This window comes from Eretmochelys imbricata, chromosome 22 (assembly GCF_965152235.1).
Source record: "Eretmochelys imbricata isolate rEreImb1 chromosome 22, rEreImb1.hap1, whole genome shotgun sequence".
NCBI classification, from domain to species: Eukaryota; Metazoa; Chordata; order Testudines; family Cheloniidae; genus Eretmochelys; species Eretmochelys imbricata.
Window position 1 is genome coordinate 20,435,477 of NC_135593.1, and position 15,247 is coordinate 20,450,723.

The window sequence follows — 15,247 nt, forward strand, 5'->3', positions numbered from 1 at the left end:
GCTGGCACAGAGGCCCAGCCAAGAGGGTTTTTTATATATATAAAAAACAGTACAGAACAGGCATTTTATTTTTCAATGGAAGCATCAATGGGCTAAAAGGTACAGAGCAGAAAAGCTGCCAAAGACCATCCCACCGGTACCAGTGCAAACTAGGCCTGAAGCTTTTGGATTAAGGAACTAAGCTATCTAAATGCTGCCACTTTTTAAAATTGGAGATTGTTGGGCATCACCATGACAACTGCATCACAGATACATCTGGCGTATCCTACCAGCACCAGTGACCAGACCCCAGTTTGCCCCACTGTCTGCTTGACTTGTTTCCTTTTCTTGTGCCATTCTCACCAGTGCCAAGGTTGCTGCAGGTGCCAGCATGTGCACCATGACAGTCTGGCCAGATTTACTGCAGCTGCCTGTAACAGTGAGGGGTCTGTCTGTGTCAGACATCTCTCTGCTCTCCTGTGCCTTGACCACATCTGAGGATCTGTGCATCAGCCCAGGCAAGGTGCCTGGCTGGAAGGTTCTGATGGGTTATAGTGTGGCGTAAAGGTGGAAGTAGTTGTGCCAGGTGTGCAAATGTTGTGGAATGAGGGGGAATATTTATGTCTGCCAGGGCTTGTGATCTCTCTCATGCACTAGGCACAGAGGTGTAGTCTAATGGAACAAATGGCTTGTTCTGCTGACACTGTGAGCTTTAAAAAGTGCCTCGCCCAAAGGAGATACCAGGAGAGCAAGGTAAGAAGAATGCAAAGCCTACAGTTAACTGTCTGCACATGCCTCATGGGGTGACAGAGCCTAAATTCACTTCTAAAGGCCAGATGGTGTGAGGTGCTGAGCCCCCTCAACGTCCCAGAGAGCTGAGGGTGCTCAGCCTGTTGTAGCATTCGGCCCATACTATCCAAGCCTGAAGCTGCTCCAGCTGTAGAAGTGGAAGTGACAGCACTCAAGTGCTTTGCTGACTGGCTAAAGAATTGGGCCCCTTGCCATCTTGTGCCCCTTTAAAGTGGCTAACTATACCTACCCCCATTAGCAAAATCCAGCTGAGAGCTAGGAATTTCCACAGCCTTCCTCTAGGCCTTAGTGAAGAGTTAAGTTTCACACAGCTGAAAATCCCTTGAAAGAACAAGAGTATTTAAATCCCACCTTGCTTTTATAACCTTGAAATCCTTATTTTCTAAATATCTTTTTTAACCCTAGGTATCTGAATTCCTAAAGTGCCACTGCTGTTAGGCCTAGCTCTCCTTTTGTCCAGTTTGTACCTCCCTCTGCTGACCTAGGCTGGGGGCAGGCAGCAGCCAATCCAGCCTCTCTCCTTTTTCAGTAGTTGTAGACAGACTGCAAACAATAAAGCCTTTTGAGTAACAGACTTGAGATTATTTCCACCTTTCCTGCTCTTGAGCCAAAGGGTTCTCAGTAGGCACTGTGCTGGGAAGACACCTGCCTTTGAAAGTGCTCTGCCCTACCCCTATGAAGTTTGGAATGGTGACAGCCTCAGTGACTGTCCAGACAAAAGAAATAATTCAACAAACTCTACAAGTTTAACTATTTACACATCTCTCTGAATGAGGGGGATGTGGAAGGGTGGCACAGAGGGAGCTTGGTGAGAATGAAGGGATAAAAGGATCTGTGGTAGGAAATGAGCTGGGCTCCCAGCAGTAAACTATGACCCTCTTATTACATTTTTATAACATGTTTATCTTTCATTCCATTCCAATTTTGACTAAAAATAACCCCACCTTTCAAAATTATGGAATTTCCTCCCACCTGGAAATGCAAGTTTCTGACTAGTTCTAGCTGGGCCTTAGCATATGGGGTCACTCAGCATGCAGTTGATGACTTTGAATGAAACCACTGTGTCCCATAGCCCCTTAAGAGTTTAGTAGAATGGGCTGCTACTGCTAGCAGTCATATTTCCCCTCTGTGCCCGTGGCCGTGTTGCTCCTGTTCTGCTGTGGCTGGGAGAATTGAGGTGCAGAATCTGTACGGTAAGTGATGCAAAAGCCCATCAGGCAGTGGAAGAGCAGCAGGTGACTGGCAGGTGCAATACAGCACTACTGTTTTCCTCATGTACAGGGGAGCTCCAGTCACTGTGCCAGGTGCTGCACAGACACACTGACCTGAGATGCAGGGGCATGATGGGAGCCCAGGCCCTGGGGTCACATCACAGTTTGGAAAAGGCATTGTACGAGCTGTGGTTGGGAATCAAAGGCACAAGAAGCGCAAACAAGAACAGGTTCACTTTTTGATAATGAGGGCCGCATGCTGCAGTGGGAACACTGACAGGGAAAGGGACCCAGGGAGCAGCAACATGCTTCAAGGTAACAGCATGTTCCCTTGCTTGTAGCAGATGCACGTGTAATAGCCACAGTGGAGCCTGATCTAAGGTCCTCCAAAGATAAAAGCATGAACTGTTACAACTTAGAGCCAAGGTACTGAAGCTGTAACAACTCATCCTCTATGGAGGGGGGATACATAACACACTCCCTCAGGGATCTCACCTGTGCACTAGCCATCAACACCAGGGACCATTACTCTCAGGGCAGAGTCTACCTATAGGGGCTGAGATGTCTTAGCACAGACCTCCACAAGAATCAGGGCTCTACTTGTCCCAGTAGCCACCAAGGCAGGCATGGCAGCAGAGACCAGTTTGATAAACACTAATGAAACAGCAAGAGCATGAGAATTGCAGGTAGGGGGCTCAGCAAGGCTGCATGCACAGGGCTTTAGTCACAACTATTGTTCACCTGTGGCTGCTTTGCTGTCCCAGCAGGTATAGAAAGAGGTGGCTGCCCCAGATGAGCGCACCCCCCTTCCCTAACTGGCTATGAAGCCAGGGCACTGTTCCATACACATGGGCTTGTCTCCTCTGGCCCTGCTGCCGGGAGCCCAAACCACTTCCCCTGTCATTTCAGGTTAAGGAGGAAGATGCAAGCAGCAACAATCCAGGCCCCGAAGGGGTTGGAGGGGGAGCCAGAGGTCAGACGGTCACCATAGAGATCCAAGAGCTGCAGGACTACACCATTGGTCCAGCCAAATCCCTCCTGGCAGGGGAGAATGCAGCATTAGCAAGGCACATGCTCCTGTTATCTAGGGCAAGAGCTTACACATGGCTGCAGCATCAGCTTCCAGCCCAGCAATTTGTCTGAAGGCAGAACAGGGGGCCTCCCCCCATAAGGAAAGCACATCCTCCCTGCCTAGTGAGAGATTGTAAGCACACATCCCAACCCTGTAGGCATTGAAGCATTTCAGTACATGCTCCTACCTGGACTTGGTACTCTCCTCCTGTCCCTGGCTTCCCATCTCCATCGACATTGTACTGGGGAGAAAGATGATTATTCAGAAAGCCCCATTAGAGTGGGGGCTAGAGTGTTCCACCCCCCCAAGAGTCCAGGGAAGGAGGGGCAGGCGCAGATCCAGCTCTTGTGTTCACAAGCACAGGTGCTTAAGGCAGAGGAAGCTGTATATCAGGCAGGGGCAGAAAGCAGCATTGGAAGAGGGGGGAAGGGACAGAATGACAAAGACCAGCCAGCACAATAGAGAAGACCTATGGCTGACCAGCCACCCCTACCCCCACATTGGACACATCTGCCCATGGTCAAGTCCGCTCGGATGAACTGTCTGAGATAGGATCTGGTGTCTCTACACGTGGCGCCCTGCACTGAATACAAACTGACAATGAAAGGGTTAAAACAAACCGAGGGTCCTTTAGGGTAGCAGCCCTGTCTCTTTCCATGCAGGCACTGGGCACTCTGAGGTAATCACCACCAGCTGCCCAGGATCACAGGGGAGGATGTGTGCATAAATTCCACTTGAAAAACTCCTACCCACAGGGGCTGCAGCCTGGCTGTCCGGGACCACCAATGGCTTTACCTTCTCAAACATGGCCTGGTACTTCTTATATAAGGCAAAGTTGGTTCTGATCCAGTTCTGGGCCAAGGCAAAGGCAATTTCTTTGGCTCTCGAGGAGCTAGACTTGGCCAAACCTATGAACACAGATAAATGCCAGGTCAGGGACCTGGTCACAGCAGATGCTAGAGCTCCTGCAAACACTAGCCTTTCCATCCCTGCAAGAGGTGACAATAGAGTCCTCACTGGAGCTCAAGGCCACCCCAGGGAGCCAGGCAGTGGCAGGGGCTTTGTACAATTCTTCCACCCCCTCCTCCAAAAGCAGGCTTCCACAGGTTGGGACCAAACCATGTGGGTTTTGCTCAAGTGAAGGCCACAGATCAAGGCCCTCAGGGCTTATGGACTCTCAAGCAGCTGTGGGGAAGGTTACTGGAGCCACCTGGCTTTTCCACTGAGCAGTGTCAGTGGTTGGATGGCCCGCTGTAGCAGCAGTTTGGGAAAGGCCCAGGTGGGAGAGTCTCCCCCAAACCAAGATGGCACTGTGACACGTGGGCTCACAGCCTGGCCTGCAGCTGCTGCACAGTCAGGAACCAAACCCACAGAAACAGAATCAATCAACAAGGCTACAAAGCAGCATCAGCGTGGAGGACAGGGATTGAGAGAGGCATAATGCAATACCTAGAGCGGGAGCATGGCTGGGACAAGGTGCAAGGAAACAAGGGGCAGGGAAACAAGGGGCAGGTCCTAAAACAATTTGGAGGTCTGGTACCAAACAGCAAATTCTCCAATGGGCTTCCTGTCCTGCAAACTAAGTATGAGCACAGCAACATCCTTACCTGCAATCACCATATGCTGCAGTGGAGGCCAGGCATTGGGCAGGTCCCACTGCTCCCCAGTCCTGGCAAGTGAGGTAGGGAGCCCATTCTTGTAGGACAGCACTGTGCTCCCCTGCAAATGTAGACATCATATTGAGTGGGGGTACTGGGGTCCCCAGCGAGTCACCATCCAGGAGACAGAAGGCTGCAGAGGGGATCTAGGGAGAGAGGACTTTGTTGGCTAACCTGGTCAGCTACTCCTAGCCCAGCCAAGCTCCTGAGATGGGAACAGGTATGGCCCAGTGCAGGAAGCGGGCTCTAGGAGTCACTAGTGGGTTGAGCTGGAGGAGCAAGTCCTGGGAATCTCCTGGCAAACACTTGGGATGGGCCTACATGAGAACTGGGCTCCAGCTCCACCTTGCTCTGCTCTGTGCAGACAGCACATGCCAGGCTCAGTAGGAAGGTATGTGGTATCCACCACTATCTGCAAGGAACACTCCCCACGTCATGGGCTAATGGAGACTGACTGGTCTGTTGAGGTGAGGACTCTTACCCACATGAACCCACTCACCTCTAAGTACTGCACTGCCCTCTCAGCTGCAGCCTGGTCTGAGAAGCAGTCAGTCCACAGGGGTGCCAGGTTGGAGGGGTAGAAGGCTGGGTTTGGCTGCTTCTTCAGGAGGTTGAAGTCCAGCCAGACTCCAGCAGCCTCATTCCAGAAGACAGCTTGGACAGACTCGAGCCTGCGCTCCAGAGCAGCCTGGAACTGGGCAGCCTTGGTAGTGTTTCCTTCGAGCGAGAGAGAGTGTGAGAATGGCTGATTACACTAGTGAGGGGCTTGCAAAGCATCCACAGATTAACTACAGCCCAGCCTCAATGTTTGCTGTGGTCCACGGCAGTGCTCACTGCAGACTCTACAGTCCCAATGCACTCCGAGCAGCATGGCCTGTGGCCACTGCTCAGTATTCGAGAGGAGGAAGCTGAAACCCACTCCAGCTCAGGCAGAGTCAGCTGCAGTCTTCCAGCTTCTATTTGCTGACACAGCCCAAGATGGGGAAAGGCAGGTGCCCTAGACAAGACTGATCATTACAATGCCCATCCCCTATACACCTGATGCCCTCCCTAGGCTCCCAGCACCTGAGAATTAAATAAACACAGAAATAAATGAAGTGAGCAGCAAAGTGGCTTTACCTGGGGCAGAGAAAAGTTAAACTGCTTCCTGCTCCCACTTGCAGGAAGATACCACTGGGCTGCACTGCTGTTTACACAAGCTGCTCTGCGGGTAGCAATGCTACTGGATGCTGGGCCCTTTCCCCACACAGGGGATGTTGCCCCAATAACTACATCTTGTGTCCCTAGCTCGTGGAGGGGGAAGAGATTCAACAAGCATCAGTATCTCCAAGGGAGGCACTTCCCAACAGTCTCTTTACCCAATATCCTGTAGAATGAAGCCAGCAGGTGCTCCGTCTTGCACAGAAAGGCATTCAGATCCACTGGCACTACAGCCCTGGCTTTGGTATCCTTCAGTTTCGCAGGGAGTGGGGGAGGCCAGGAGAGGAACCAGCGAGAGGAAAAGTCCCAGCCTGACTCTGCTGCAGATTTTAGCTCTGCCCAGAGCTCCTGCCTGGCATCTACAAGACACACACAGATTGGAACAGATACTACTCAATGTCCCCTGTGGCAGAAGATTTAGTACCTCTGCCCAGGGTGACCACTGGCAGGAAACAGCAGAGAAGGGAACACAGGTTCTGATGGGATGTGAGTCAGTGCAGCTGGAACCAGGTCCCCAGACTGGGGCAATGAGGATAGAACCATGTGTTAGAGCAGGGACCCTAGGCCTGAGCACTGACCCCCAAGCACAGACAGACATAAGGGCTATGCTGGTTCAGCTGGAGCAGAGGTTAAGCAGCTTCTATCACACTTTCTTAGCTCCATCCCAAGGCTCCTTAGAGAGAAGGAACTGTTAGAGCACAAATCCTGGGGAGCCCCAACAAATCCTGTCCTGCAGAATTGACACATGATGTTTCCCTGGCTGAATCATGGGAACATGTAAGAGCCTGAACCCATGCAGTCCAAGGAGAGTGAAACCATCTGGTGGGCACGATCACACCACCCAGCTTCCCAAGAAGGACACCAGGATTCTGTGCAGAGAGCTCCAGCAGTGATCACAAGAATCCATGGCTAAAAGGAGCTTAACCCCCAACGCCACCACATCTGTGCCATGGCCTCACCTCCCACATATGGGAATTCCATATCCAAACCCCTTCCCAACTCTCAGGAATCTCTCCGTGCCTCCCACCCAGCTGTTCTGCCTCCCCCTGGTACACGGGTACCCACATTTAGGTGCAGTCAGTGAAAAGCAGCACAGGCTGTTCTGTTCTAGTGGGCATTAGAGGGACAGCATCTGTCACATCACATAAATATCTCTTTACCTTCATTTAAGTCAGTTACCAACTCCCAGTCTTTGCTGTAGGACTCTGGTCTGCAGGGGAGGGTGGACAGGGGATGGGAGGCAGAGAGATCACCAGGTCAGTCCCGTTCTTAGTAATTTCCTGGCCCTAAGCAGGCAAAGGCTGGGATGCCTGGCATGCAGAGCCAGATCTCGCAGTGGCTTTGCACAAGGGAAGCCAGAAGCTGAGCTTGTGGGCGAAATCCTATCAGTGGTCCTACAAAGGACCAGTTGCCAGGCACTGCAGCATGATGACCCTGTCGGACATTGAGGGCAGCACAAACCCCATAAAGCACTGCTCCACCCTCAGCAGTTCCAGATCTCAACCAGCAACCCAGCTGCTGGGCTGGAGAGCGCCTCCTCAAGCTGTCTGCACAGTGGACCTTCAAGTCTCCAAGGGACACATTCCTCAGGGTAACAAGAGGCCATGATATCTTTGCCTGCCGCTGCAGATCTTGCCTGTGCATGCTCTGGGACAGGCGCAGCTCTGTGAAGCAGTTTGTTTTCTGCAGGGGCTGGAGAAGGACAGCCCACTCTGCACTGTGACGTCAATGTCCTATCACAGGGCAGGATTCGGAAGAGACAACAACACAGCCATGCCCATCGGCACCTGTCTCCATCACGGGACGGGGAGTTGTCTGTGGAACATACTCAGTGCCACTGTAGAGCTTTTCTAGAGACCTGCATGTGCAATAGCCCCCAAAAGAGGGGGGCAGGAGGATTATCCCCCGCTGTTGCTGGGGAAACTGAGGCATGGGAGGGACGGGTGAGTCACTTGCCCAAAGCCACACAGTGAGTCAGTGGCAGAGCTGGGAATAGAACCCAGGAGTCCTGACTCCCCCTCTAGTGTAACTCCATTAGATGGTGCTTGTTGGGATGGTACCTGGGCTCCCCAATCTGAACGCTGTAGTAGTTCAGAGTGTGATTCCTGTCCCCAACTGTGAGGCTCACAGAGCGATTCCTCTGCCAGAACTCGTACTCCACCTCCAGCAGATGGATATTCTCCCTGGGAATCAGACCACAGGCATGGTCAGTGCCTCCTCACGGAGCAGTCTCTTTCCATGAGGAACAAATCACCCAGTCATGGGTCTGCCCAGGAACTGGGGGGACAGAAAGCCCAGCAGGGAATGAACCGCTCCAGGGAACTTCCCAGTGGGTGTTGCTCAGTGTATACTTTGAAGGGCATACACAGCACAGACCATACCTGGAGCAATGCTCCTCCTGCCTCCAAACTGTTGGCCAAGCAGAGTGCAGACCACGCTGGCCCTGGGACCAGTCAGTAGATGGTGCATATGGCAATGCTGTACCCAATATTACAGCGATGGGCTCTTGCTGAGACTAGCCAGGCTCATAGGGGCCTTGGGTATGCTTGGAAATCTCAGAGGAGGAGAGGGCACAGGCAGGGGCATGTGTGCACCCAGAGAGGGGGCTCTGCCAATTGTGAAAGGGGGACAGGGGTAAGAGTCACAGACACCTGGAATACGGAGCACCCAATGGACAGGCTCATGGTCACTCCAGGTCCCACCCTGTCCGCGCATTTGCAGCCAGTCCCCACCCTCAATGCTATGCAAGATCCTTATTGGTGCCATAGGAGATGGGGGAGCTTTACTATCTTAGGTTACAGGATGCCAACTCATGTCCTCTGCAGCCATCTGGACCTGATCCTGAGGGGGAGCCCAAGGGATCGGCACCAGCCATGGGGGAGGGAGGGAGGGAGGGAGGAAGAGGTAAGGAGAATCTACCCCTGCCCCCTGGTACATGCAGGGTACTGGTGACGCCTAGCAGAACTTCATGCCCACCTGAGAAACTCTGTGTCATTGGCGTGGGCCAGGTAGGCATCCATCATCAGTGTGAGGAAAGGTGGCTGGCTCCGGCGCAGGTAATAGACTCGGCCTCCATTCGGGATGTGCCCATACCTGCTCATCAAGGGAGAGACCATGTGTTACACAGCCCCTGGGGAGGAAGATGAAGGGCCCTGCAGAAGCCGCCCCACTTCCCACACTGCACTCTGAGCAGGGCCCTGCAACTGTGATGAGATGGCAAAAGTTGGGAGGACAAGATGACATATGCCCCTCATGACAACTGTCCCCACCCAAGCATCCTCAAAGTGACGCCCTGTCAGCATAGGGCACTGGCAGAGCTAGGGCTGTGTCACTTGGTCAGCTCCTCATGCTTGGACAGGGATGGAGTGGCTTCAGAGCTGAGGGAGGAAGGTAGCAAGCTGCCAGCCAGCCTCCTCTCTCTACCTGCCTTAGGTCAGGGTCTCACCTTTCCACCAGGTACAGGAAGTTCTGTATCATCCCCTTGGCTGTGACTGCCATTTCAGAGAGGAGCAGCCCTTCAATCACCCAGTAGGAATCCCTGCAGCACAAAAGCAGCAGCTACATGAGCGATACCAGATGCTTTGGGCTTGTGGCCCTGCATGAACCAAATGTAAGCTGTAATAGTCCATGCTCACACCCAATACTCTCCCGAGGCATGGGCTTCAGGCCGGGGCTGAGGACAGTCTGTCTGCACCCACGCCTTACAGTCATGGCCGCACTTACGGTGCGACAGGACAGCTTGTCACATAATTTCAGCAAGTACAATTATTTGAAACAACCCCCATGCATACTGGCCAGGTGAACAGTACCAGTGACAGCCAAGCCTAGCAAAACTCACCAGCTCAACTGGCATGGGTCAGAGCCAGGGTTCCAGCTGTGGCTGCAGCTAAGTCAGTTCGAGGTGTAACCAGGACTAAGCTCCAACACACCAGCTGTTACTCACCAGTAGTAATATTCAATGAACCTGCCACCGGGCACCATCAGAGGGTGCGGCACATAAATCTGAGAGTAAAACATCGGGTGAGTCCTTACATCATCTTTGATCTGAAAAAGAGATGATCCAAGTTGGTCACCACTCCCCACAACCCTTTCCCACAACCCCCAGCTCCCTAAGCCAGTTGCCCCTCCTTCAGCCCCCACAACGAGCCTGGGCCGAATCTTCACTGCACTCTTTTCAAACACAGTGCACAGAAACATGGTCACCCCCCACCAGCATCTCTCTACCTTTCTCCCCAGGGATTTCCACCTGGCATTCAGATCTGATGCCCATGCCTGGAGTTTCTGGTCAGAAATCTTGGCTAAAATCTGTGGGCTGGAAGATAAAGAAGAAAACACACTCAAGAGAGGAGACAGCTACAACCAAGCACCTAGTCACCACAGGCAACGGTTGCTTCCAGAAACTGCATGTGACATACTCTGCCTGATATAATGCAGCAATCTATGGGTCACAGCACCCTTCTTGGCTCCCACTCCCCGCAATGCATAGGTCAGAATGTGGCTAAATCAGCAATTTAGCTCTAGAGACCTAACCTTCAATCCTCAGTAGATCACAGCTGGATTTGGAGGCATGAGGGTGTTAGCCTGAAAAAACAATCTCATGTTCTAGTCCATTTCATCACAACTGGTAGTCTCTGCTCAAGCCAAGCCAAACCGAAGACTGGACTATCAGCAAGGTCTGCAGGTCAGGATGGAGGGGCATTGGCAGAGATGAAACAGCCGGGAGGCTGCAGGTCAGGGTGAGGTGCATTGGCAGAACTGTGAATGGGGAACACTGATTACACCTTGCACTGATTACAGCTACCACATCCCCCAAGTACTAAAAACAAAAAAGACAGCTGTAGTCAGCCCCCGTCTCCAGAGTGGGACAGAGCCCAGCACAGTGCAGTCTGGCTCCCTTACTCCCATCACCAGGGCAGAGTGCAGCCCATGGAACTGTTAAGAGAATTCCCTGAGGCTCATCTCCACACTCACTCTTGCAGGGGCCCCTTTGTGTTCCATTTTGTACCTGCTCGTCCAGTCCTGAGGTTCCCATTGCTCAAACTCCTGTCCAGGGTCACTGAAGGATGAGCTCACAAACTGTTGTAGCTGCTCTTTGGACAATATCCCCCCTGGAGTCACATTCACTAGCTGCTGAAACTTCTTCAGAACTAGTTCTGGGGAAAATAAAAGAGCAATCACTTATCTACTGCCTTGGCTGAGGTTCTGCCAACACGAAGACCATGAGTGGTGAAGGCATAGTGACTACTTGGTGTAGTATGTACCAGGGCACAGTGTCACTATTCCCACTAATCCCCTGGGGCACAGCACACACCTGTGCATTAGTATCAGAATTCCTAATCATCCTGTACGAGTGTGGTAGGATGGGCACAGGGCCCAGCTGGCACCAACAGGCATGTGTGGGGTTAGACTGCAGGTGTCTGGCAGGAGGGAAAAGGGTAAACAGCTCCGTGTCCCTAGCCATACTCCATTGCTGACCTGGAGACTCCCGCAACGGCATGTCAACAAAGTGTTTGTCATCAGAGAAGAGCCTGGCCAGCTGGACCTGCTTCAGGAGGTCCCCAGTGCAGTAAATCTGGCTGAGGAGAGAGAGAAAAAAAAGGGGGGGAGTGAAATTCAGACACATCCAGGCATGTCCTAACCCATGCGGTCCAGCCAATTCCTCAGGAAGCAACCAGCTTATTTCTGCTAGATACAACCTGCTTCATTAATTGCAGAATGATACAGGCTTGTTAGTATGGACAGCAACCCAGACATGCTGGAGCCTTAAGGCAGGGGCCAATCCACACACCTACAGCTCCAAGCTGTGTTCAACGAGGGGGAAGAAAGGGGCAAGTAACCAGTTATACAGTCAGCCAGCCAAGGCCTGTTAAACCCACTTATCTATAGGAGTTTAAATGTGGTCCCTTAACTCTGTTTGAACCCCCAGCATGGATGGTGCCTAAGAGACCATTTACACTGCAAAATCAATTATGACTTGGTCTCACCTGCCAAACAGAACCAAACACATGTTACAACCATTTACAGAACCACATAACAGACCTGTAAAAGTGCCTGGCTAGAGCATGGCTCTGACACATGCAGAGCAGGCCATATGCACCAGCCAGGCACTACCCCAGCTGTGTCTGAAGGGACATTGCCAACGTGGAACTCTAACAATGTTAATTAGGGTTTAAAGTACTTCCATATCCTGCCTTTGACTCCCTGCCACTCTCTGGGATTGTTCTATCACATTTTCCTTTTTTTTTAAACCTATGCAAACAGTACAGGAAGCTGAAAGACTCTGCACAGAGTAATCACACTGAAATGAGAGAAGAATATTGTTACAGGTTGGGTTAAACTACTTTGAAACTGGTGAGTGTAAACTTCATTCAAAATAAGCCTAAGAAACAGGGGCCTCAAATTAAAAAACAGACTCGTGTCACCATTCAGTGTGGGTAGGGGGCTTTGCTGGGGATTGTTTGGTAGAGTAGTGTGTTTCTCTCCCACACAGACACAAGAGACACACAGAAGTAGCAGAAAGCTAGATGCAGCCTGAACAGCCACAGAAAGCAAGACCTTAGTGTGATGATCGGGCCTACAAATTTATTCTAATTCTGAGCTCAACAGTAAAAAGTATGTGAAAGTTCATGAAGTGTCACATTAACCTGGAACAAATGTTTATGGGAAAAGATATGGAAGGGAGACTGACTGAACTAATCTAAACAAAAAGGCCTAATGATATAAAAGACGGTTACTCACCTTTGTAACTGTTGTTCTTCAAGATGTGTTGCTCATAACGATTCCAATTAGGTGTGTGTGTGCCATGTGCACCATCGTCGGAGAATTTTTACCCTAGCAACACCCAGTGGGTTGGCTGTGGAGCCCCCTGGAGTGGCGCCTTCACGGCGCGAGATATATACCCTAGCCGACCCAGCGCCCCCTCGGTTCCTTCTTGCCAGCTACTCCGACACAGGGGAAGGAGGGCAGGTTTGGAATAGATATGAGCAACACATCTCAAACAACAACAGTTACAAAGGTGAGTAACCATCTTTTCTTCTTCGAGTGCTTGCTCATATCGATTCCAATTAGGTGACTCCCAAGCCTTACCTAGGCGGTGGGGTCTGAGAGTGAGATATCGCTGAGTGCAGCACCGCTGAACCAAATGCCGCATCGTCTCTGGATTGCTGGACTATTGCATAGTGAGAGGCAAAAGTATGCACGGAAGACCAAGTGGAAGCTCTACAGATCTCCTATATTGGAACCTGTGCCAGGAAAGCTTCCGACGAAGCTTGAGGCCTTGTGGAATGGGCAGTGAGGGGCTTGGCAGGGATGCTGGCCAGGTCATAGCAAGCACGGATACAGGACGTGATCCAAGCAGAGATGCGCTGTGAAGAGACCGGGAAGCCTTTCATCCGGTTGGCCATGGCGACGAAGAGCTGGGTCGTTTTCCTGAACGCCTTTGTATGCTCATTATAGAAGGCAAGGGCCATACAAACGTCGAGAAGGTGCAGCCATTGCTCTCGCCTAGTAGCATGATAGAAGACTGGGAGGAAAATGTTCTGGCTGACGTGAAAAGTTGATACCACCTTGGGAAGGGAAGCCGAGTGAGGGCGTAGCTGCACCTTGTCCTTATGGAAAGACCGTGTATGGTGGTTCCGAAGTGAGGGCTCTGATCTCAGCTACGCGCCTCGCTGAAGTGATAGTCACGAGGAAGGCTGTCTTCCAAGAGAGGTACAGAAGTGAGCAGGTGGCCGTCGGCTCCAACGGGGCCCCTTTAAGTCTGAAGAGGACCAAGTTAAGATCCCACATGGGGACCGGTTGCCACACCTGCGGATGGAGATGGTTCAGGCCCTTAAGAAACCTACTGACCATTAAGGTTGGAGAAAACAGAACGTCCACTTTCTCCTGGGTGGAAAGCCAAGTTGGCTGCCATGTGCACTCTAACAGATGATATTGCCAGACCTTGCCGTTTTAGGGACAGGAGATAGTCCAAGATGTTGACGTCTCCGACTCAAGGAATATTTCCAAAATACCTCTGAACAACATACTAATCCACAGAGGCCTCCCTACCAACACTACAAAAAGAAGGATTCTAGGTGGACTCCTCTTGAAGGTTGAAACAGCAGACTGGACTTCTACATAGAGTGCTTCCACCGACGTGCACGGGCTGAAATTGTGGAAAAGCAGCATCACTTGCCCCATAACCTCAGCCATGCGGAACGCAATGCCATCCACAGCCTCAGAAACAACTCTGACATCATAATCAAAAAGGCTGACAAAGGAGGTGCTGTTGTCATCATGAATAGGTCGGAATATGAACAAGAGGCTGCTCGGCAGCTCTCCAACACCACTTTCTACAAGCCATTACCCTATGATCCCACTGAGAGTTACCAAAAGCAACTACAGCATTTGCTCAAGAAACTTCCTGAAAAAGCACAAGATCAAATCCGCACAGACACACCCCTGGAACCCCGACCTGGGATATTCTATCTACTACCCAAGATCCATAAACCTGGAAATCCTGGGCGCCCCATCATCTCAGGCATTGGCACCCTGACAGCAGGATTGTCTGGCTATGTAGACTCCCTCCTCAGGCCCTACGCTACCAGCACTCCCAGCTACCTTTGAGACACCACTGACTTTCTGAGGAAACTTCAATCCATCGGTGATCTTCCTGATAACACCATCCTGGCCACTATGGATGTAGAAGCCCTCTACACCAACATTCCACACAAAGATGGACTACAAGCCGTCAAGAACACTATCCCCGATAATGTCACGGCTAACCTGGTGGCTGAACTTTGTGACTTTGTCCTTACCCATAACTATTTTACATTTGGGGACAATGTATACCTTCAGATCAGCGGCACTGCTATGGGTACCCGCATGGCCCCACAGTATGCCAACATTTTTATGGCTGATTTAGAACAAGGCTTCCTCAGCTCTCGTCCCCTAAAGCCACCTACTCTACTTGCGCTATATTGATGACATCTTCATCATCTGGACCCATGGAAAAGACGCCCTTGAGGAATTCCACTATGATTTCAACAATTTCCATCCCACCATCAACCTCAGCCTGATCCAGTCCACACAAGAGATCCACTTCCTGGATACTACAGTGCTAACAAACAATGGTCACATAAACACCACCCTATACCGGAAACCTACTGACCGCTATTCCTACCTACATGCCTCCAGCTTTCACCCTGACACACCACACGATCCATCGTCTACAGCCAAGCTTAAGATACAACCGCATTTGCTCCAACCCCTCAGACAGAGACAAACACCTACAAGATCTCTGTCAAGCTTTCTTACAACTACAATACCCACCTGCG

At 51.4% G+C, this 15,247-nt stretch overlaps 1 protein-coding gene across 1 annotated transcript in view; it reads right to left on the reverse strand.

Annotated features, from left to right (window-relative positions):
• Nucleotides 1-2,226: 2,226 nt before the first annotated feature.
• The window catches only part of TREH (trehalase), a 29,706-nt gene continuing 16,685 nt past the window's right edge, over nucleotides 2,227-15,247 (reverse strand). The window contains exons 3-16 of the mRNA XM_077839656.1: nucleotides 11,406-11,506; nucleotides 10,936-11,083; nucleotides 10,155-10,242; nucleotides 9,874-9,974; nucleotides 9,376-9,468; nucleotides 8,907-9,023; nucleotides 7,991-8,113; nucleotides 7,091-7,140; nucleotides 6,089-6,289; nucleotides 5,230-5,447; nucleotides 4,680-4,791; nucleotides 3,868-3,980; nucleotides 3,260-3,313; nucleotides 2,227-3,038 (exon numbers count right to left, since the gene is read on the reverse strand). Of these exons, the coding sequence (XP_077695782.1) occupies nucleotides 2,901-3,038; nucleotides 3,260-3,313; nucleotides 3,868-3,980; nucleotides 4,680-4,791; nucleotides 5,230-5,447; nucleotides 6,089-6,289; nucleotides 7,091-7,140; nucleotides 7,991-8,113; nucleotides 8,907-9,023; nucleotides 9,376-9,468; nucleotides 9,874-9,974; nucleotides 10,155-10,242; nucleotides 10,936-11,083; nucleotides 11,406-11,506 (1,657 nt within the window). The 3' untranslated portion in view covers nucleotides 2,227-2,900. The remainder of the gene's footprint in view (nucleotides 3,039-3,259; nucleotides 3,314-3,867; nucleotides 3,981-4,679; nucleotides 4,792-5,229; nucleotides 5,448-6,088; nucleotides 6,290-7,090; nucleotides 7,141-7,990; nucleotides 8,114-8,906; nucleotides 9,024-9,375; nucleotides 9,469-9,873; nucleotides 9,975-10,154; nucleotides 10,243-10,935; nucleotides 11,084-11,405; nucleotides 11,507-15,247) is intronic.